The following is a 24,033-nucleotide window of genomic DNA, read 5'->3' on the forward strand; positions in this document are numbered from 1 at the left end:
ACACGTGGCAGCTAGAATGATAGCAACAACAACAAACATGGAGGAATCCCTGAACAAAAGCAAACAAAGGCAATCTCTTTGCTTTTGTTCAGGGATGGTTTTCGCTACACAGTGGCCAGGGTTTCCACTACTCTGATTGCACTTGAAATTCTTATAAAACTGAAATTCTTATACAAATATTTTCAAGACATTAAAAGAGCTTTAGTTTAAATAAGGTGACATGAAGAGCAATTGGAACAGTATGACATGGACTGCAGCTTGGCGCAGTGTGAAACCCAATAGAGAAGACTAGCGTGCTCATAATTTTACTTCAATTGTACATTTAAAACATACAATGCTAAACTTCACACTCTTGATTTGATTCGATCTGTCCTGATGAGATTACAGACGTGCTGTTTCCACAGCCTAGTTATTGACCCGCTCACGCCCGAGCTTCAGCGAAAGCTAAGACTTAAAGACTTTAAATGTGTTCAATTGAACAATTAAATTGAACGCTCAATAATGACATAGGTAGTGACAGACACTGTGGTTTTATTTTTATGGTGCTGCTTCTTCCTTCTGTTATGGTGCTTCAACTATCACATGTGGTCCTGGAAGTCTGTGAGAGTGAAAACTTCAACAGGAAATGGAATATATTTCCTTTTATATCAACAATATACACTTTTTAATCTACAAGAAGACTGCGCTGGAGTAATGTTAATTTTGTCAGATGAGACGCAACGACCCTTTATGCAAGAAATAAAAAATAAACAAAAAGCCACTCCTTGTTCTTGTCTACCATACAACATACAACTGGTTTATGACGGCAGAAGTATCCTCAAATTACTGTGCCCCTGTGGCTTTCTTAATTAAGAACTAGCTTTTTTTGTTCTCACCTATTCAATGATGTCAAAACTTTGCTTTGCTTCTAGATTGGCTGCTTTCCATTTCAGTATTGTTTATTTGTGTTTTATTTATCCTGGTGGAAAAACTAAATTCAAAGTTTGTAGTTTCTTGTAGTTTATTTAAACCTGATTCTGATGATTTTTTTGTTTTATTTTGTTGGGTTTTCTAATGAATATAAAGCATGAACAAGTGTATCATTTGTTAATACATATTGAGTCAACAATCGAAACACCGACAGCAAAGTTGTATGGAGGATTCATTCATTAATTCATTCAGTTTATTCAAGAAGCTTATTTTTTTTAATTATTATTTTTTTTTTTTTTTTTACCAAAACTAGATAAAATTGACTGAATTAAATAAACTTTTAGAAACTTTTACTAAAACATGATGAACAAAAATTATATGTGAATACATGTGACTAAGACTAAGAATTAACTTCTTAAGACTAAGATGTAGACTAAATTGCAAAATTACATTGGAGCCAAAATCAAGGAAGACCTGAGCTCAGTTTATCGTGCCTCACTTTGTGGGCTCTGCATTTAAAACAACACTGTCACTGAAAGACTTCCACAATCATTTGATATCTATCTATCTATATCTATCTAAGTTTTGTGTTGGTATCGCTCTTCACCATCCTCTATTTTTCTTCTTCCCTCAGAAAGAATGTGACGAGTGAGACAACACAGGCCTTAAAAACGGATCAACATCTGAGCTCAACAGGTCATGTTTCACATTCAGGCTCAGGGGTCACAGGTTAGGCTTAAGGCTATTGCACATGTCACAGGGTCAATTGCGAGATTGAGCACACTCCGAAAGTAACAACTAATTTTCTCTTTGCCCAATGAGCTTTCAAACTACAAGCACAACTCAAGACAGGTCTGTAAATGTTCCATCAGGTTGACCGTTAAAGGACGTTTAAACAAATGACCCAGGGATGAACCTGACATTGACTTGGCTGTTACTTTTGTTAAAGCAAAGCCCTATTTCGAGTCAGCAGAAGAAACAAACTCCTTTTGTGTCTTTAAATCTGTCTTAAGTGATTCACTGAACAACAGTCTCAAAAAGGAAAATGTTTCACCACACTCCCTTGATAGCTCCCTCCTACTTTATCTTGAAAGGAGATAACATTCCAAGTACTCATTAACGTGAACCAATCGGGCAAGACCGTGTCAGACCTTCCTCCGCTGTCTTTGTAGCTGCCTGGTGAAGTGGACACCTAGACTGTTTGCTTTTGAGGGTGAGTGCGCAAGAGGGTCGAGGAGAGCAAGCCACAATGAAAGGCAACAATAAATTGTAGTCACTCTCAGTCGCAGAGAAGACATCTTACTCTTTCATAGCACTGTGTGCTTTACTTTCCGCCATGTATTTAAAGAACACAGAAAATCCATGTGCAACAGCAGAAGTCAACCAGCAACGACCATGTATGGTTCATGGGAAAGCAAACAAGCTGGATACTAAAGATGCTTCAGTTAACATAGATTCACCTTATCTTTATTTCTCCTATGAAAAGGGAAGCTGTGTCATGGGAACTGAGTGTTGTGTAGCCACTTCATTGTGAAGACAATTTCTAGGTATGAATCTGTGAAGGTCTCAAAGACACACAACTTCCTCCATTAAAAACAAACAAGTATCATTCATGTTATTGAGTGGCTAAAGGCATATAGTTCACAGTGAACAGACCGGGTCAATTGCGACTCATATTCTTCTCTTACAGTCAGTAGGATTCCCCCGGCCTGGTGTCACTCAGATGTTTGGAATTTAAGTAAAGTACACTTTTTTTTTGGCCTAACTCTTTTGCACTAACACTAACTTACCAGTGAAATCATTTAGTTCATAGTTAACTCAGTACTGTAAAAGCAATGGTTTACAAATGGCATCATACTGCTACTTATTCTGCCAAACTTATCCAAACTTCCACTAAAGCCGTGGAAAGCACACACATGCACTTTATCTCTCTGCTCTGCCCTTCCTGTATTTCTGGTCCTTCCGATGACCATAAATGGTCTTATACATTTCAGGGTCACGTTTGAGAGGAGGAGAGGAGTTTACTAACTGGGATGAAGCGGGGAAGGGGGGGTCGGAAAGAACACAAGAGTGGCAATTATTGGAGAAAACAATACCAGGGTAAGAGATGGGAGGGAAAGAAGGAGGAAACGGTGGGAGACCAAGATAAAGAGAGTGAGGGGAAAAAACGGGTGGGACAGATGAAAGGAGTGAAGGAAGAACATTTAGAGGAAAAGAGATAACCCATGTGCAGAAGTAAAATTGTAGTATAGCTAGAGCAGCCAAGAGAGAATTTGTTACTGTACAATATATAATGATAGCAGGTGAGTAAGCAGTATAAACTGAAGGTCATAGAAGAGGAATGTAAATACAGTCTGACAAAGCCAGACAAGATGGCTGACTCTGTCTTGGCACACGCTGCACTTCTTCACACCTCCAGAGTGAGTCAAACCTGACAACACAGTCCTTTTAAAGAAGCTGTTTCAAAGACTGACTCCTCCGTCACTGTCAGTTCGAACAGTTTATATTTATAGGAATGTATCTGTCACCATATCAGGTGAAATCTTTTCTTTTTTTATCTGACTCCTCTCTTTACTTACAACATCAGTGGAGCAGACTCCTTTGCCAGTCGTTCCTGACGCTAAGCCTTGTTGTTGTCTTTTTCAAATAGCTCCTGTCACACCGCTGATAAGTGGCTAAGATAAGATGACAATTCCCCTGGTGCTTTATAAATAAACTCAAAACTAAAAGACGGAAGATAGAAAATGCATATTTTGTGTTTTAAGCCCTATGGATGCATTTAATTCTGCATTACAAACAAATTACAATTCTAACAGTTACATCAGTGTTGTCATCACAAATATTCTGAGGAATAGTTGTTTTAAGAGTGTTAAATACGATAGAACTAATGCTCGGATACAATGTAGTACAGATGAATTGCAGTTATTTTAACATTTTATTGGATTCATTTGAGCACTTGGTTTAATAGATTGCACTTACAGTTCACAACAATTGTGTAGCCAAAATAATGATTGGATACCCATTTGTGTTTTAAAGAATCAACTTCTTTCCTTTTTTTTTTTTAGTGACACAGCAGCACAAACGTCCCTGTGGTTAAAAGAGCCCCTAGCGCACTGGCTCATACAAAAAGTCAAGTTCCTTCACAAGTACTCGAAAAGCCAACTGAACAATTGCAGGTTCATTTGGTGGCATAGTACAGAGAGGTAACCAGCTCTAAAATGAACTGGGCAAATCTACAATAAAGAGAAGAGCACAAGATTGCTACCACTCATTTGTATACATTAGTTGCCTCCAGGGTGCGTGTATCGTAGCAGCTGCATAACACTACTGGCGCTACAGTTCGACGGAGCCAATTAGCCAAAGTATTTCAGCACAATAAATGTAGGGCAATAATATTGGGGGAAATGCAGGTGAAAATGTGAGGTTTGGCAGAGATAAGCACTGTCTTCAGCGTCTTTCTCACTTTTTAGCTGCTCAATGTCACCCCTAATCCGAGGCAATGCTCTCCATTAAACCAAGATACAACAGATACAAGCAGCAGGAGCATGATTCCACAGGCTGCATCACAGCAGACCAAAGGGCTGATACGGATACAATGTTACTGTGGTTAGAGCCAGTTACTGGTTGCCTCAACACAGTCTAGTCAATTCCAAGACTGTGACTACAGGATGAATTAAAAATATATATAATTATATATATAATTATAATGAATTTCACCAATGTTTCTGGAAGCCGAAAGAACAACATAGGCAATGCACGACACTCTGTGTCTTCCCGTTTCACCCCCTGAACTCCTATTGCATTACAGATTACTGTCACATGCAGTTAGCATATCTGTTGCCCTTTTCATAGATATACACCTAAACGGACCACACACATGCCACTGCGTTACAGACTGCTCTGGCCTCCCTCCGCTTCTCCAGCAGCAAACCTCCCACTTACATCTCTTCAACGAAAAGGTCATGGTGACCACATGACCTGCTATTTGAAGAGGGCCTGGTGGATACCCAACACAGACAGAGTCTAATCCAATTGCACCCCAGGGAAGGTTGCCACAAGCGCTGACCCTGGCCTGACTGATACAGTTTTTCTTTGGGGTCTCGTAAAGATCTACTTACATGTTTGTTATATCAAGAAAGGAATAGAACCAATGTAAAAAACAGCTTCATCCGGGTTAGAAAAGTGTACAAGTTTACAGACTCCCACGTTTACTTATTTGTGAAACTCAGGAATTACAGTGGTAGGGTCCACGGAGCTGAGGGCTGTTGCCATGAGAAGAACTTGAAAATGTACCGTTGGTGAAGACGGTGGTGGTTGTATGAAAGGAAGTCATATATGAGAACATGTCAAATACTTTATAAATATATAACAACAGTGAAACCGTGAAATTAAGGGTGTGTGATATGACAAAATTAGATTGTGGATGATTTTAACATGTTGACCTGCCGAAGTGAGGAGACCGTATGGATCGCCTTTGTCTCATTCTATGCTGACTCTCCGCACTCAAGCTCACACAAGCGCAAGTTGTCCTGCTGCGCACTCAGCATTGGAGCAAACAAGCCAGTCAAAAATGTGAATGCGACATTTGGTAAACCTGATGTACCTCGAACTCGACCAGACACAGTCACAGCAGAATGATTGCATGATTTAATGAGTTTTATGGACTGACCTGCAACGTAGTGATGGGGCTAACTGCTAACATGACATCATTTGAAATCTTTACTGACACTCGTTGAAAACACTCTGAGGCGTTGTTACTGTTATGAAACAAACTGAGCAAATGAAAGTTAAAGATTTAACAACTCCCCCAAACTACAATACATTTATGCAAAAGAAGGTCAGTTAGGAACAACATGCCAACCTTAACTGATCCAAGCCAGATAAAGTTGACATCATGTTTTATTTTCCGAGCCAATAATCTGTGACAAACTGTCCGGAAGTCTACTTTGAAGAAGTTGATACTAGTTTAAATAGTCATGTGGTTTAAAGGCGCAGTAATAATCAGGTCCAATTACCAGACATTGCTGTTTGATCTTTTCTGTTCAAAATTGCTGTCTGCATTTTTATTAATTTTGAGTCCAATAGATTTCAAGTTTGGTTATTCATTTACTCAAAGCAGTGCAACTTTAGCGGATAATAATTAATAGCGATAAAAACACACACCTTCTACATTCTTTAAGTACGCAAATGCTTTATTATTCCTGCCCAAAACCTTTTCAAAATGGTTTTAAAGCATATAATATTTAAAAATTGAGACGTAAACAGGTACGGTTTCACTTAATGACACGCCTGAGAGATGAATACATTCCAGGTTTTTTTTCCCTTCCCACAGTCAAAAACATGGAGCTGTTTAAGGCATAGGAGTGAGTCGATCGAGCAACACGTGTCGTGTATATAGATATATGTCGCTCACTATGGCCTCTAGCCCTCTATAGTTAAAAGAGTCAGTTGTTTATTACTACCGAAAGGCTCATGGCTGAAAGGGTCCAAATATTGGCTATTGGACTTTAAAAAATATTAACTTTCAGCTCGGTATAGGTGATCTTATCGTACCCGATATACGATCAAAAAAATTTCTTTGAGAATTCTGCATATCACGATAAATTCGACAAACACACAGCACACTGGCTGCATTGGACTTGCATATATGAACATGACGAGACCATGACTGCGCGCTCTCCAGCTCCACTGCATATGACAGCCGACACTGGCATGTTGTGTAGATTTTGGTTGACTTTGGTTCACAATCGTAATTTTCAACTCATTTATAATACAGGAAACTTTTGATGATGGCACTGGTCCACTCAGATCCTCTGGATCGCGTTTGTCATATGAGATGGAGTGGTCCTCAAAGGTTTAACGACTATATAATTAAACATAAACAAATGATGACGTTGGAGACAAAGTTCACTAACACGTTCCACCATGAAACAGTTTCAAGAGAGACTCCAGTGTGTGCAACAAATGGAATAGAATGAAAATGTATTTATCATGATAATTACTGTTATCCCTGATATTGCAACATTTGTTATGATAATTTTTTTGTCCATATCGCCCATCCCTACTTTCCGCCTAATATTTTGAATCAAACTTAAAACTTACAATTTTGGCTGAAAAAAAAAGGTAAGTTAATGAGCGACAACTACAGGAAGCCTGATGGAACGTTTATACTCAATCAATGCACTTGTGACTGAATGAAGGAAGGTTTATTTCAATCCTCTGACACGTTGCAAATGTCTTTCAAGTTATATTTGTGTAACCTTTTTGTCACGTTGCTTCTTAGTTGATACATTGCACACAACTTTTAAAATTTCATGAGTTAGATATTTAAAAGGAGCCAAGTGAAGAGCAGTTCTTACAATTTCCGCCCCTTCATCCCTCTTTCCCTATTTTTTTTCTTTGTATGTAAAAAAAAATACATACAATAAAAATAACAATCTCTTGGTATTAAACAGTTTTTTGCCCAAAAATTTGAACCAATTTAAATGCAGTGTTTCATTTCAGGCATTTGATACAGCTTGAATGAAAGTCTCATCTTTAAATTCGAGTCGTGCCTGCCGTGATCTTTGTGGTGTCTGTTTGCTAGCATCAGAATCTACACCTGGACCGGTCACAGGCCCATCACAAGTCAGCAGGGTTATTGAGAAACTCAGAAAGTTCCCATAGAACATGCACAAGAAGGGACAGGGGACCTTTAGCCTCAGTCATGCCATTTATGTTGTTAACTCGGCTTGAGGCTACAGTGAATCATGGGCTATCACAGTACAACACACTGAAGACTTGTGACCCGGGCAACTTTAGTCATGGTCGTGAGCTACATTTCGAGTAAACGTCACTAACACCTGATGGCAGAGCTTATCAAACTTGCAAGATTAGATGCTACCAGAGTGCGGCACTTGATTTCACAGGGTGGTGGGGGTTCAAACAGGCATGCCTGTTATCACTATTATTATTATGTGCAGTGGTCCGCAAACATAATCAACTTTCACCAACATCAAGTTCCACAAGTTTACTGAGCAATGAGACACCAAGCTCTCGCCTGAGATTTACTGGTGCGAATCAGTGATCTATTTGAGTGCCGAGCGATTGAGGGGGGTTGCTGTTCTTCAGCATGTGAGAGTCATACCAGGGAGGTTGTTAAACTTTGGCTCTCATACCCAAGCTGTTTATGGTTTCTTAAGTGCTGTTAAGCAAGCTGTTTCACATTTTACAGTGAGTTACTTTGACAAGAAGAACATGGTATGCAACAAATGGATTAAAAAAAAAAAAACACAATAAATATTTTAACTCGCGTATGCTTCAGCTTGTTTGTTTCACCTGGTCCATGCGAGTGTGAGTGAATCTGTGTCAAGCCTGGTTACGTATAAACCAGGTGATTACGTGTCATGTAAAGCACAGCTGTGTAACCCTGTATTAATTCAGCCAAGTCAATGCTAGTTTCTGTCTGTCTGGCTGGGGTCCAGACATTTGAAGCCTCACGTCAGTCGTCTTTCACTCCGTAAATCTGCTTGTTGACACAAGCCAGCTTTTGTCTACAAATGTCTACAATATACACTGCAGGAAATAGTCAATTGCATACACATTTTTATGGAGACAAATGATGGAGATGACACTTTGTTCCAAGAGAAAATGTTGTTTTATGCCGATGGTTCATATTGAATAAACCTTTGACTAACTTGACCTTTCTTGGAATCTTCAATATATTTCATATTTTTCTGATGATACTTCACCCCCTTGTAAAGAATTACTTATTGACTCCAAAAATAGACATGCATGTTTAACATTGTGTGCGTGACATGAATACTGTGCGATTGGAGTGACTGTTCATTCCTCCTTACATCATTAGTGAAGCACAGAACCAGCTCTCTACACTTCACCAAATATGGTGCTTCATCGGACAGTTTTCTGTACTCAGGGCTCCATTAAAGCCAAGAGAAACATTCAATCAAATTTGATATAACTTTCCTTACATCACTCTGCAGCCCAGAAATGCCAACTAAATTCCTTGCCTGAGAAAGGAAAAGCACTGGAGCATATATGAGGGCTCACAGCTGGGTTCTGAAACTGTTTATAAATGTTTCTTAACTCTGTGGTGGAGACAGTGTCCTCTTATTTGGTCGGCAATAACAATAACAATAACAGTGAGGAAGGATACTTGTGTGTGGCCGTAAAGCAGTGGATACAGTCAGTTATTGCTGACATGTTGCAGCAGCCGTTGTTTGAACTTCAATTGCTCCCCAAGCTTCAATGAAAACTAATTCGCCCGCCTGAGAAAGCCCCTTAAACTGGGAAGGTGAACGTTCTCAGCTCCTTTACAGGCTGCTTCCTATTGGTGTGTGAAGTGGTAACACACCAGTTATTACCTTATTTCATGTCGCTTTTGAGAAGAGGTCACCACCCACAAACTCACGCAAAATTTGTCTTAACTATTGCCTTTTCCTTCATAGCTTGTCGAACTTGTCAGGAATTATAAAGACGACAGGTGAGCGTATGCACTTTGACTTTGGCTTGGCATCACAGTTGGTTTGCTCAGTTCCCTTTTCCCCCCCAACATGCTGAATTATCTTGCTGTCAACCGCATACATGGTTTCACTTTCAGGCATTTCACAAACAGAAGCAGCAAGAGAGTGATATAATAAATCTGCTTCCCTTATATGAAGAGTGAACACAATCTTTATAAAACCATCATATCTCAGATCTCATCACATTTCTCATTCGAGTTTATATCTTCCTTTACAACAGTGAAGAAAAACATGCTGATCATGTAACACCACCGGAGAAACGGAATTGTAAACAACAGTGATGGGTTTGATACCAAACGCTCTCAAACGTCGCTAATAAAGACGAACTTTTACGTGGACTGTTCCAGCAATTGCGCCACCAAATTGCTTTAAACTTGCTAGAAGTAGAAAATACATGAGTGGTGTCAATACATTATTTTGTTTCATTTTAATTCACAATGCAACTTACCGCCATAGTGTAGTCTTGTTAAATCAATAAAGTTAAATGCCATTTGGAGAAAGCTTTTTATTATGTAAATGGGAATACTATACGTTCCTTAGTGCACGTTAGTTTCAATCAAAAATCACGTAAAGTGGGATTAGTTTCAAATTTCAGTTGTGAAAATTCCACCCGACGAAGAAGTACTGAGTTTAGTTCTCCAACGAGGAAACGACGGCAGGTGACTCGCGATGAACAATCGAGGATCAATTCTGAGCTCGAAAGTTTTTGGGAACAGCTGACAGTACTCACCTCCTCTTCGTGGTTGCTGAATTCACTCGGTTCGTTTTCCTTTTCGATATTGTTATTCATTCTGAGTTGAAATGTTAGTCACTTTGGCTCGTTCGCGTCGCTTGGTCTTGGTCTTTTTCCACGCGTTATTGTCTTATCTCCCTGAGCAGGATGTATTTTTCAATAAACAAAAGAACACAAACGCAGCGCCCAGGATACAGAACAGTTCTGACGCTGTTCCACTGACCCGAGTGACATCAATGTAGTACAGTCAGGAGGCTGTAAAACATTCCTGAAGTCCGCAGTAGAGCTTCCGACATGAAATACAGTAAATGTTGAGCTGAGCGAGCCTGCAGGCGAACTTCTCTCCCATCTCGATTTGAGGGAGGAGGAGGAGGAGGTAAGGGACGGAGGGAGGGGAGGGGAGGATGCAGAAAGAGGAAAAGGTGGATTGAGGAAATAACAGAAATATAAATAGGTTTAGAGGACAGAGTGAAATGAGCCTGGATGTGACAGAATGGGAGGGAAAGGGTGGAGTGGCAGCCCAATAGGTGTTAAATATAAAAAGTAAAGCAACGATTATATGATACAAAGGAGTTTTAATGTGCTTTAAAAATGGGAGGAGAAAATGTCTACATGAAATGTGGTCGTTCATACAGTAGATATGCTAAATTGAGCCAAAAATTGCAACTCCTTAAAACGTTTTAATATAAATGCCACTGTTGTGATTTCAAAGGTGTCGGTTTGCTTGTTTGTTGGTGTGTCAGAGATGGGACAAGCAACATGTTTTTGTTGGACTCACAAAACAAAAATTATCATTTTAATTGTAGCAATTATTCTCTATCTTCTGTATTAAAAAAAACAAACGAGCACACACCTGGAATCCCGACTTCATAGATAAACAACGGAATCACTGATAAAAGAAAATAAATTCCTTCATATGTCCATGTTGACAAAATGTGTGGTTTTTTTTCATCGCTGCTGCTACCGGTGTGCATTGACAAAGCTCTTTAGCACTACTGCTACCTACTATCCAATTGTGTATATTGAACCTGGAATATATTTAACAGGAATTATATGGATGAAATTCAAGCAGGGCAATAATAGCACTGGTTTGGTGAAAATGAGTCTCTTTGTCGAGGAACCTGATCCCGTGCCTCTCTAATTCTTTATATTTCAGTGAGCTGACTCACTTTTGTAAAAATCATATTCAGTTTGTGGAAACAAATAAGTGCTTAACTTAATAGATGGAAGTGCGGAATAACTATCACTGTGTTTTGGGACCAATGAAATGTTTTAACTTAGGGTGTGTACTAGGTTAGAGCCAGTCTCTCTTCACATACCATCGGAATCTTATCATGCTAAGCTTGTGCCTTGTGTATGTAGAGATAAGCACTAGATGTGGTGGAGAGCAAGTAAGAATGTCACCAGAATGAGTGGTGTGGGAAAAATCACTGGCACATTTGGCTAAATGGGTATTATTTTGGAAGCTGCAACACTCCTGAAGTGTCCTAGATTCTTATCACCACCAATGCCAACTCAAATACTTTTCATTTTGTCTCTCATTAAATAGGATTTAATCTTGATGTTTCATTATTTAAAATGAAATAGACTGATTATGAGTGAAATCTTTTCTTTTTTCAATTAAATGGATACATGATGACACCACCAACAATGGAGCTGTAAGCCATTATTCCAGAATTAAGTCAAATGTTTGAACAGTGACAACTGAAGCAACAATTTGCAACATTGAGCCGGCAAAGCAGGGACCGAACTGCAGATGAAAGAGACTCACCTGATACTAGACACCAGTCATCAGTGGCACTGTCACCATGATACACAGCTACACGTTGTGTGTGCACTACAGTCGGTCCTCGATTTCTGTGTACCGTGTTTGAGACATGAGAAGTTAGATTTGAATCCAGAGTGTGAAAGCACGTTTTGCCTCCTTGTAGCCAGTTCAGCTGACTGCTTTACGTCGTATGGAATAAACATTTTGCTTAAGCTTTGCCTTCCATAAGATAGCATGTCATTCAACATTTCCTCATGAATATCTTTGCTTATTATACCATCTATGTTGTGTAGTGCACCCTCCTGGAGCAAAGCAACCCCACGACATGATGTTGTCACCACTGTACCTCAAGGTTGGGACAGTGCTCTCAGGCTTGAGAGCCTTACGCCTGAATCTCATAGTTGCGGATTGCCAGCAAATCCAGACCACATTCCAAGTTACGGTGACTCACACCAGATCCAGTTTCAGCAAGGAGCGAGGATGAGGCTGCACACGTCATCACCTCATTCAATAGCAACTGACACACAGCAAGACCGTTTCCGCAGTTAAACAGTTATTGTGTTATTGTTTTTAAAGTTGCTAATTTAGATTTTTGCCATTGAAATATAGGCCGTTTTCACATCAAAGAGCTCAATGTGACATTTTCCCTATGTGTATTCCCATAACTCTCCAGCCCTGCTGGTATGTTTCAGGTATGTATTGTATGTTTTTATCCACACTGCAGCTGTAACTGTAGTGTCTTTCAGATCTTTCAAAAACAAAACACCATAATTGTTTTCAGAAATGGCTGTTAAATCACAAAAATAATCAATTTTCACTTTTAATCTTGAGACGTGAAAGATAGACGAAAGAATACAAGCTGTCAATGTGGGTTTACTAATTCCTATGCTTCTGGTTTAGTGGTTGTTGTTGAGTATGTCCAATGATAGAGCCCACCAGGTGGAACTCTACTGTAGAACCCTTTTAAAGATAAACATTTCGAAGAGCACAACCTCTAAAAATGAGAACTGCTTCATGAAGCCTCACCAGCCCATCACAAGGGTGGGTATGGAATCTATATCTCCAGTTGGAAGTGGAGAAGGACTGGACTAAGTTGGATCTTGGACAGCTGAAAAGATGGGGGCTTGTCACAAAACAGGAAATCACTGTAAATGAATAAAAAAACAGCTAGGTTTATGGTCCTTCTGGCAGGTAATCCTTGGATGTTATCTGTAAATGTTTTATTGACTAATTAACATTTCTGATCTGACTCTAACACTGAAGAATGCTTTACTCATAACAGATAACGCTTGTTAGCAAATTCCTTTTCCGCTCTTAAGAAAAAAAAGAAAAACTCTGATCTACAGTTTCACTATCAGTCAGTACTTGTAGGGGAATGCTATCTCATGGAATTGGCAGAGTAGTAAAATATAATTCAAGACTGGAGGAGAGGATTTGTAATTGTGTCACATAGTTCTTCAACACTCAATCTAAATATCAGAAATGTTTTCCTTGAATGTTGAAGTAGGTTACATAGACACAGCACACATTGGTATACACTGCAAAAATCACATGAGAAGCAAACACTTCTATAGACTTAGTGCAGCACTTAGCACAGGTCTACATAGATTGTAGACATTGTGCCTGGAGCGTATAGTTTGAGCCAGTGTAGCTGCTGTGTCCCCATGTTTGTGAAGCCCAGGCATGTGAAGAACGATTGGAGACAACACCTGTAAATTGCTCAAGTTTAAGTGTGATAACAAATCCACTCTAAGCACAGTGGAGGCTCTTTGATTTATGATCTCTGAGTGTGGAAACAGTTTGGGGCCTGCAGCTGTGGAAGTGATGTCTCAACAGCAGCCACGATGTGTAAACACGAAGGAGTTCAACGACACACCTATTATTGACTGGAGCCTTTAAGAGCAGCCTTCAGGTGAGGAGCCCAGTTCTCAAAACATTTATTTTCAGCTCCCTCTGTATTCGAGAGAGTTTGCTGCAGGAGACTGACTGTATGTCCAACGACAGTTATGGTACCGGACAGACACTCACAGCCCTTGACAGGCAGTGTGGACGTTTTTGCTGAACTTGCACCTCAAAAGAAGGAAAACAGTCAACGTGAATCGGTCTTTCTGCCCTTTCCTCCCCTTGATCATGTCCATATCTATTACGGAGCATGTGAAGCATGAACAAAGAAGGAGAGGACATGGCAGATTCCTTTATGCTGATGAGAGGTAGTTCGGGCTAAGGAGAAGGGGGTGGGGGGTCTTGGAGTCTTCCAAGCAGATAAAAATGGAAATCTTTTCCTTTGCTGCTCAACACTCCTGTATCAAAGCTTCCTGCCAGACTCTGGGGAGAGTAGAGGGGGAGGAGAGGCGGGAATGAGGCAGAGAGTAGCGGAGTAGAGAAGAGGGGGAGATGTCCCAGCTGTGTTTGACAGGTCTCAGGGCTGAGCTGTGTGGTCTGATGCTCAGAGAGGGCGGGTGGCCCCCCTGCCAATAACACACACAGACAGACACAGAGGGGGATGGTGGGGGCTGTTAGGAGACAGTCTGGTCACGATGTCCTGGCTAACATACCAGCCAGCTTTGACATGGTCCAGTATTACATGAAGATGTCTGTGGTGTTATCAACACAGGTCTGTGAGGAGGAAATGCTCCAACTGCAAACCAAGACTTGTTTTTAGATCTACACAATATGCAGACAAAGACCATCACAGATTTGAAGATAAGCATGAGATGATCTGTGCTGCCCTTCGCCTCAGTAGTATATTGTTCCATGATGAATTCTTGAAAACAACAGGAAGGCCAGGAAAAGAGATCAAAATAAAGATAGGACCTGCTCTAATACAAGCATATACTGCTCAACTTGAAACACATCAAACAATTGGAGGTAAAAGTAAATGAGCCTCACTACCTGATATCTCCTCTGGTGTCACAACCCCGGACTGACCTCCAATAGTTACACCTGCTACCGCCACACCTGCCAGCAATCCGCAGCGGAGCTACTGATTGAGGCTGACCCGCCAGTATATACAGTATATATATATATATATATATATAAATTGCCCAATCGAACAACCTGCCTGCCTGTTTCTGCCTTAAATTGTCCGCCACTAAATCATTCCTAGAGTCATCTAGGAATATAGCTATCATCTATGAATTATAGTTATGTGATATATATCTCGCACCAAAGCTGAGTTAGCTTGCGATCATTGCCTAATTAATGACACATTTTGTCTCATCTGTTTTATCTCTGATTTTATCAGCATAAGTGTCCAATAATGCTTTTGTCATGCAATTTGTTTACCTCAGTGAGCAAAATCACAGGCTTCATGCTGCTAAGATTGAGCCATGTCACTTAAGACCAATGATATTAAAGGCGTTTTGGTGACATTAGAGTGCTAAAATGTGTCGCTTTTGTCCATATGTATTCCGACTCCTTTATTTTCCCACTTCTCTTCGGAGCACTGAGCTGGGGGCGGAACCATGTCATATCGATCAACCACTGTGTGTCATGATTCCGCTTTTATTTTGTTCCCCTGACTCCCGTTTTGTTTCTCCCTCCTTCCTTCCTGTTGGCTGGAGCCAGTCATCCTCTAGTCACCTGTGTATAAGAGCACCTGGACTCCAGCAACACGTGCCAGGTTGACTCCTTTTGTCCCCACTGGTAATTTGCGTCTGTCCTCTCTCTCAGACCGTTGTACATTTATCAGTCTTTTAAATTGTCTTCTGTTAAGCGATTTCTAAACCCTGGTGTTCTGAGTTTATGTATTTTGACTCCCTTTGTTCTCCGTGCTCTGCGTGGCTTCTTGGTTTTCTCGCTGTTTCTGTTACTCCCTACTCATGAGTTTGTGTTGATGACCTTGATAGTGCATTTTGTGTTGTACTGCTCAATGTGTATGTTTTCTTGTTACAGACTCTTCTTGCATTCTTTCTCCTGGTTCGGTGACGCTCTTTGTTTGGACTCATTTTGTTGTGGACTCTTCCCCGTTTTGGATATATTTTCTGTTTTCTTCTCCCGTTTCGGTGACCTTTTGTTATATATTTTTGTATTTTCTTATTAAATAATTGTGTTTGACTCGCCCCAGCCTCCTGTGACTTTCATCACTGCACTTGGGTTCCTTCCCCTAGTCTTCCACCATAGCACTGATTGGTTGACTGGACTGCGCAGCATTTTGGGAACAGTTTAGGTCACCACAACTGAGTTTCTTATTGACAGTGCTGCTCTGCCTGATGTAATGTTGTCAACGGCAGCATTAGCAGGATATGCTTCAGTGCAGTCCCAGAAAAGACAGTTTGACAGACAGAACCATGTAGTATCACAAGACATCAAAAAATCAAACTATATTCAATGAGATGAATATATCCACAGCCCTAATATAACCTAGATGACTCTAGGAATGATTTAGGGGTGGGCAATTTAAGGCAGAAACAGGCAGGCAGGTTGTTCAATTGTGGCACTGATGGCGGCACGCAGAGGTAGGTCAGCTCTATCTGGAGGTGACAGTGGCAAAACGCATAATATAAAACAAAAACAAGTCTCAATATAGCTTAAGTACCAATACAAAAAAATAACAAATACCACATTCATTAGTCAAAAAAGAAGAAAATGTTCAGTGAATCAACACAAATTAGACGGAGGGTGCACATTTTTTTTACTCACCTTAAAATACAAGTTTGGAATTGAGGCAACAAAATTTTAAGGGGCACTGCTGCTCTCTGAGTTGCAAGAATCCTTGTCACTTCAGCCTGCTCACAGGTGTCAGCGAATTGGGACATGCTCAAATCCGTTTTCTGCCAGTGTTTTTTAAATTGACATAATCTTCACAAAGCACAGACAAGACACATTACCTGGGGAACATCATAACAACATGATGAAATAAAGATATAATAATGATTGAAATACATGACTAACAAAACCAAATAAGTCATTTCTAGCTAAATAAGAGAAAAGGCGATCAGTTGAACAATTACATGGCGGTTTACTACAAGAAACAAGAAAAATGTTCTGCTTTGGTGAGTGGAATGTTTGTAATTTATATAATTTAAATTCTGTTGAACAGACAAACAAAGAGGTTTTATCCTTCCATGTTTTCATGGTTTTTTTTTCTGAAAGTGTTGACTGTCTGACTAACTTCCCCATGGGTTTGAACAACTGTATGCTGCTTCCTTGACAACCAGTCACTCTGAACCCCTGTTGGGATATGTAACAATATTTTTCTCATGCCAGCTGACATCCATAGAGTACAATAGGTCAAGTCTTTCAATGGTTGGACCTGCATGTAAAGGCCAGCATTCACAAAGCTTTTATCCGTCCAAATAAGCTCCTCCCATGACTTGGAAGTACAAACTCTGCGTCTTCAGAAAGAAGTAAAAGTGTGATGTGCCAGGAGGATGTAAAAATAACTGCTTCTAAATATAGTCGATAATTGAACTTCCTCTGACGCTCCTGCCATTATGTGCTATCATCAGAGTCATTCTGACTCAGTAACAACCTTTAACAGATTAAAAGGCCACACTTGCGCCCCATGAGGTCTTAATCACTCTGCACATCCTTGCAACTGTGTCCTGCATCTGTCCTCCCTGTCAAATTAAAGTAAACTGACGCTCTGCCAACACCCGAAAATAAAATGACGGTAGCTGGATATTAAAAACAAAGTGAGAACAGAGAGAAGCCTCACCGCGGACCCTTCTGCACAACACTGCTGAAATAATTATCCCCATGGTGAATCTGGACTCCTCTGGGGACTCCACCACGGCACCTTCAAATGAGTATTGGCAGGCTGACACCAGCTGTGGGCGGCCAAAAAAGGTGCCACTTTTGCGCTATGTCCAGCCCATTGAATGTATTAAACTCAAAGGGAGTACGCACTTTTGACCAAATTTTCAAGTCTGTGGCACAGATGGGAGCTGATACAGAGGGGCGGGTGGAACAAACCTGATAAGATGGAAGAGCATGGGTGGTGTGGAGTGGGGGTACAGCCCACCCTGCTGTTGCAAATGTAAGTCTCAGCCACACCCTTGTCAGTTCCAATAAAGCATCGGCGGTGTGGAATTCCCACTGCAGCCCAGACACCAATTTGGTAAATCCTGGTGAGGAGGGGGTCGACACGGCCGGCGCTATATTTGATCCAAAAAGGGGGGATTACCACACCCATCTTCAAGCAGCACTTTTATCTGAACAATTAAAGATGATGTGATCAGAGGAGACACAAACACATGAAATCCAGGGTGGAATTTTGTTTGCTTGCAACATAATGCATGTCAGAATTCAATTTCAAATGGCGTTTGCGTAATACGCAGCTGAAAATTCAGCATATTTTTGGGCGGAAGTTATTAATAACTCATAGAAAGAGGCAGTTTTGTTCAGAGGAAAACCATTAGAGCAAGAGAAATGGTGTTGTCCAACAGAGGTTAATTGTGAAATTAACAAGAAAACCACATGGTAAAATGAAATTAAACAGCGGTGTCCATCTACAAATTGCTGATGATAGTCAAGAGATCAACAGGAAAAAACTGTAAAAGAAAAGAGTCAATACTTTTAAGACGTTTAAATACATGCCTTTTCAAAATAAAGCGGCTTAAAATATTGATTTTCAGGGATATTATTTGAAATACAAAGGGAGATATAAAACATTCTATGTGTGTTGCTTCAAAACTAGAATATATTTGGCAACGATAACAATAAAATAAATTCATGTGACAACTCAGTTGAGAAGTGAATTGATTCAGTTAACAATTCTCTCTGCATGATCATGCATATTCCAAACAGAATGGGGATCTATCAAGTCTTGCACATGATCCAAGAGAGCCATCAATCCATCAGTCAGATTTGTTGAAGCGAGACATTGGTGGACGCCTCAAGCATGCTCCAGGAGCTACTGTTCTGACCGATTCTAAAGTTAGTGCATTTATTTTAGGAGTTCGTTCATTAGTTTTGGCAGTGTATAAATATTTATAACCAGAACTCATTTGCATTTGTGGAAAAAGTGCAGTTAGTAGTGAATAGTAAAAGAAGGACCAAGGAAGATCAGCTGGAGATTAAGTTCACTGCAGTGATTGTGAAAGAAAGGAATATAAACATAATACATTGTGAATATAGACTGGGCATTGTAGCCACTGACAAGTCAAAGTGCTGAATCTGACGACTTCACAGCAAAATCCTTTTAAGTAGTTAATATTATTCGGCATTCCCATGATGAACGAGTCACTTTATTTTGAGACACAGAGAGATCAAAAATGGCATTATAGGATTGTGGTATATTTAGAATATGAGAGTGCTTCCGTCAAAGCTAATGTATATCATTTGAATGTTCAAACACATATTTTTGAAAAAACTTTTAGCTGTGGATAGTCTGCAAGCAAAGGGTTTGGTTTATCAGTAAAATGATGAGGTTCAGTGGCTTATCAGAATCATCAGAAATAAAGAAGCAAGCAAAGGATGAGACATGAGGACTGACAAACAGAGAGGCAGCAATGGTGAAGGCAGAAGCTGACAGTGAAGACATAGTTAGTAATGAGGGAAAAATGTCTTGAGCCAACCAGAGAGAGGGTTTGGATGAACAAGGACAGGGTTGCTTCTGTGTTATGAAGAGAAGAGAGAAAGTTGTACTGATGAGAGAGAGAGACAGGACGACAGACAGAAAATGGATGGCAGATCAGGTCATCCAAATAAACAACACAGTGGACATGTGGGTAGCTACAAAGAGCATGAAGAGATTTTGGCGGTGGCAGGAAAGTACAGTCACCGCAATTCGAGGTGAATAACCTACTTGGTAACCTTGTTCCATGTTTGACAAATGTGAGGTGTGTAATATATGACGGGACACTCGTCACTGACCACAGGATTAACATGACAGAGTCATGAAGGCAAATGCAATTCATGTTCTCAATGTTATTTAATGTCATGTCATTACAATGTCATTGACAAACATATTCCTTCAGATAAGCAGCTCTTCATAGTGCCAACGTAGGCCACAGAAGATTAAAGGTCAGAGTTCCTGGTGTGGAGAACAGTGTTTTACATGCTTCATAGTTTGCCATGAAGATGTTGGCAGAGAAGGATTTGGTATCAGCAGTGATAAAAAGCAATTCTGAAAAAAAGAACTTCTGTTTCACACCGTCCACCACTATAGGCTTAAATTATTGCTCTTCAAACTGAACTTAATTTCTCACAGGTGTGCTTGCTGTCTTCACCGTCTTCTTCAAATGGTGGTAGTTGGGCAGAATCTTCATGAGGAAGTCAAGCTGCAGAGTCTGAGGCTGCACAAAATCAAAACATCCATCAAGTGTTTTGATTATCAGAAAGTAGGAGATTCAATCAACATATTCTGTCCAGCAGAAAAAAGAAAGCATTCATACATGCTTTCAGTGAAGAATTTACAGCAGCTACTCATTACCATAAATAGCGCTTCCAGGTTAATAATTAATTTGTGTGCACTAATCTTCACTGTCTGTCCTGAACAGTTTCCCACATGGCCTGTGAGCTGTGTTGGGATTTATTGGAAGCAAATGGCCAAAATAAAAGCTGCCTTCCTTAACTCAAACACATCTTTGTTTCCAAATTAATGGCTTATTAGTCAAGATTCTTAAGATTGAGGTGCAACAAAAAGTTACGTCTGTTATTACATCAAGTATGTCGAATAGTAAAACAGTTCAAATGGGAACATTATTGGCTGGTGAAAAAAAGAACCTTGTTATTCTGCCTCTTTTTCATGACGTCAAGATGCTCAATGACAGAAAGGTCATTCATGTAACCCGCAAAGGATCATGGGATTGATAACGGCATGCACACTGAAAACAGAAGCACTTTGAGCAACTTTTTAACTGTGGGTAACTATCGTCAGGAAAGATGAAGATGTGTGCTTATATCTGTGAGGAGGAGGACCATGTGTTTGCCACTCCTAACAACCACGTTACAATGGTAAACTGTCAGGCAATGGTAAAATGGTAGCTGCTGTAGGGCGGAGTGTCTCAATACCGGAGCCGCACTTGCAGTCTACTGCTGCAAAGATTGAACTGTGGACCATTTGACAGACACGAGGAGCTGCATTACAGTTCTGTGGGGATCCGCTCATGCTCCAGGTAGCTTTTTCAAAACTTATCCAGGATCAGAATTTATGTATCTCTTCACTGCAGCTGCTGTCAGTGAAGTGAATATTGTGCTTCTGACACATACTAAAACACCGATAAACACCTCTGGGATGAATGAAATAGTGAACTTTATGGTGTCCACAACAAGAATGAGGACAAACATGAATTACGGAAGAGTGAGAACATCTCCATAAATAAACAGTGATGGTGCCCCTCAAATCTGTGTGTGTGTAACACCACATGGTAGTATGGGGCTAGAATGGGGCCACCTGCACTGGCATTGAAAAAAAAAATATTGGCTGAAAAAATAAATATATAAATATATTCTTATTTTTAATTTTCGTACGTTGTAGTTTTCTACCTCAATCCAAAAATGTTTCAGACAATATACGGTTCTTCAATTCCTACATTCTTTTTTTCAGCCATTTTTTTTTTCAATAACACACGTAATGAAATGCAGGAATAATCTTGCCAAGATGACACAAGTGCCAGTTTTATTTTTAATAAAAAACAAACTGGTTCATTTTTAAGGTGATTAATATAAAACTGGATGCGACTCAGGACTTGTGTTTGTAGCGACAGACAGAACCATTTCGAGTGAGATTGCAATTTTTCAAACAATAACTTTGAAATCTCAAATATTTCAAATTATATATTTGATTCAAAGCAACTGTATTAGCAGGTGAGATTTTGTTAATGAAACAGAAAAGTTTTAAAAAATTGTGTCCCTTTAAAGGAGGATTGATAAATATCATATGGACCAAAAACAACACGTTAAATGACTTGAAATGTGTTCAAATTAGACACTGACCTGTGGCTTATCGCTTTGCACACGCCTGATGCATTTAGATCCGTAAACAACAGTGTTTTCCGGCACAACTTCGCACGTGTTGATCTGGCAGCATGCTCCGATGATACAGCCGCTGGTCAGGATCACATTCCGCCCAAGATCAGCTGAGGGAGAGAGAACAATAGGATTCTACTACAGGAAAACACATCGATGTCATCAAAGGCTTTTGCTTGGTGAGAGTTATCTAGCGCTATCAATGTTGCCAAGATGAAACGTCACTTAACATATACTGATGGGTAAAATCTTACATTTAATTTTAAAAAATAACCAATATGCAGTTTTAGCATGAGCACAGCTCATGTGCCAGGCAGAGGTTTCTCTGTGGAAATGCAGTCTCTACTTTGCGTTTGTGTCTGCAACAGATTTCTATTTTAATTCTAAGGGGGTCAGTCATGTGCAATAATGACAGATAAACAATATGGCTAATGGCAGCCACGCAAAACGCCCATTTGTGTCGACGGTGTGGTCATTTAAATGATCTTGATTGACAACACATATTAAACCATGCACACATTTCACGTGTTTGATGCAGAATGAAATGGTACGTAGGGTCTGCTTATGCACTGTAGTTCTTCCTTCTCTTGCAAGTCAAAAACAGCTAAAATAAAAAAGGAGTTAGGAAAGGGCTAAGCAAGACGACACAGCAACATTGTTGAAAACCCTCCGTACTGATTCTGACTATCTGCTCAGGACTCATCCCATCTTTATGGACTGCTTACCTTTGGACTCAATCACATTGTTGTCGCCAATTTTCAAAGCCTGTGAGACTGAGGAAGAATTGAACATGGAATTTACACAGAAAGCTACGATTCCAATGGCTTTATATAGTTTTTGAAAATGCACAGCAGTACCAGATCCAACTTCAAACAGGTTGTTGGTTCCGATGACCATTGTCTTTGGTGCAGCTTTCTCAGTGTCGGGCATGATGTTTTGGGGATACCTGGAAAAATAAACTTATCAGTCACTTATTCAGAAGCTGACACAGAACAGGCAATGCACAACAAGTGTGGGAATTTGCTGCCCCCTGTTGACAAAAAAGGAATACAACTCTGACAGATGGGGAAGGGAATCATGACGTGACATCGTCCACACTTACTACCTGTTTATGATGAGCGCCTGCTCTTCGATCAAATTACTCTCCCCAATGATAATAGGGCCAGCTTCAGCTATGATGCGAGCTTTGGGATGAACAACGGTTCTAGCACCTGTTATAGAACGAAAACATTAATGGTCAAACACGCCAAGAGACGTTTAAATATACACATACCTATGGTCACATCTCCTCTTATTTCACTCTCCACACAGACTACCGCCCCAGCAGCAAGCTTAACACTTAAAAAAGAAAAATCACACAACTTCCATTAATACTTGCAGGGCAGATGGCATTTTGATTTTTCAGATGGCGTTGATTTAAAAAAAAATCCCGACCGTGCCTTAAAACAACCCGACACTGAAACCACTTTAAACAGAGTATTACATTGAAAAGGCGTTGCCACCTACGGTTTTAAGGGATTATTAATTGAAATCAGGAAACATGATTTAACAGTAACCATTTTCTTGCAATTGTAGAAGATATTAACATCACAAAATGCGTTTCATTACCTTTTCTGTGGTACAGTTTGTCTTTTACCATCGGACATCCTGACGAATATGTATTTGTTTATCTACAATCTGTTGGTAATACTGGCTCTGCGTTCGATTTCCTTTGCCTGAAACAGTGTTAGTAGTTGCTGCCCTCTGCAGATATGTCTGCCGAACTACAACCGTAGTCAAGTTTGAACTGCAATTATTCGTGTTTTTGTACGTGTTTTTTTTCTATCAAGAAGAGTATTGACATTAAATGCTCTAAAACTGTTTACGAGCGACTTTCACCGCGCTCCGTGAATGCATTCATTCTTTCAACCTTCAGGGCTCATTGCCAAAAAAACATTGGCTAAGTCGAAAGGTCCAACTCGGCCAGCGAATGTCGGCAAAAGAATTGGAACTCAAACATGGAGTTCTTCACTTGCACCATACTCATTCGATTTCATGTGAAGTGTCACTGACTGTCCTGTAGGGCGCAGTAGCGAATCATTTGATGCGTCATGGGAAGCAAACACAAAGTCGTCATGTCATGTTTTGAAGGACCTTTTACAGTGAAGCTAAACAACACAAAATAACATGTCCAAATAGACGTATTC

At 40.0% G+C, this 24,033-nt stretch overlaps 2 protein-coding genes across 15 annotated transcripts in view; both read right to left on the reverse strand.

The window, feature by feature from the left end:
* Positions 1-10,513, reverse strand: part of LOC128755538 (RNA-binding protein with multiple splicing-like) — a 37,826-nt gene extending 27,313 nt beyond the window's left edge. For 8 of the 9 annotated variants that reach the window (XR_008414142.1, XR_008414141.1, XR_008414138.1 and 5 more), the window contains exon 1: positions 10,162-10,513. Coding sequence is in view for 4 of the 9 variants with exons in the window: in XM_053859227.1 (XP_053715202.1) it covers positions 10,162-10,221 (60 nt within the window). In the remaining 5 variants the exon portion in view is untranslated. The remainder of the gene's footprint in view (positions 1-10,161) is intronic. The other variant, XR_008414140.1, reaches the window with a different exon arrangement.
* A 9,332-nt stretch (positions 10,514-19,845) lies between these two features.
* Positions 19,846-23,557, reverse strand: LOC128756037 (dynactin subunit 6-like). 6 transcript variants are annotated; one of them, XM_053860172.1, is made up of 8 exons: positions 23,456-23,554; positions 23,121-23,185; positions 22,953-23,058; positions 22,705-22,793; positions 22,573-22,620; positions 21,815-21,957; positions 20,086-20,172; positions 19,846-20,003 (listed from the first exon to the last, which is right to left on the reverse strand). In XM_053860172.1, the coding sequence occupies exons 1-8, from the start codon at positions 23,491-23,493 to the stop codon at positions 19,902-19,904; spliced, it is 678 nt and encodes a 225-aa protein (XP_053716147.1). In that variant the 5' UTR covers positions 23,494-23,554; the 3' UTR covers positions 19,846-19,901. The 6 variants fall into 6 exon arrangements, with proteins under 6 accessions (XP_053716147.1, XP_053716148.1, XP_053716145.1 ...); XM_053860173.1 differs by lacking the exon at positions 22,573-22,620; XM_053860170.1 differs by having other exon boundaries at positions 22,573-22,793.
* Positions 23,558-24,033: the final 476 nt, after the last annotated feature.

This window comes from Synchiropus splendidus, chromosome 3 (genome assembly GCF_027744825.2).
Source record: "Synchiropus splendidus isolate RoL2022-P1 chromosome 3, RoL_Sspl_1.0, whole genome shotgun sequence".
NCBI classification, from domain to species: domain Eukaryota; kingdom Metazoa; phylum Chordata; class Actinopteri; order Syngnathiformes; family Callionymidae; genus Synchiropus; species Synchiropus splendidus.

Coding starts and splice junctions, on each gene's coding strand:
- LOC128756037 (XM_053860170.1), bottom strand. CDS start 23,493: ATGTCCGATGGTAAAAGACAAACTGTACCACAGAAAAG. Junction 22,794..22,952: donor CAGGCGCTCATCATAAACAG/GTAGTAAGTGTG, acceptor TTATTTTTCCAG/GTATCCCCAAAACATCATGC. Junction 20,173..21,814: donor TGCAAAGCGATAAGCCACAG/GTCAGTGTCTAA, acceptor GATTTTGTGCAG/CCTCAGACTCTGCAGCTTGA.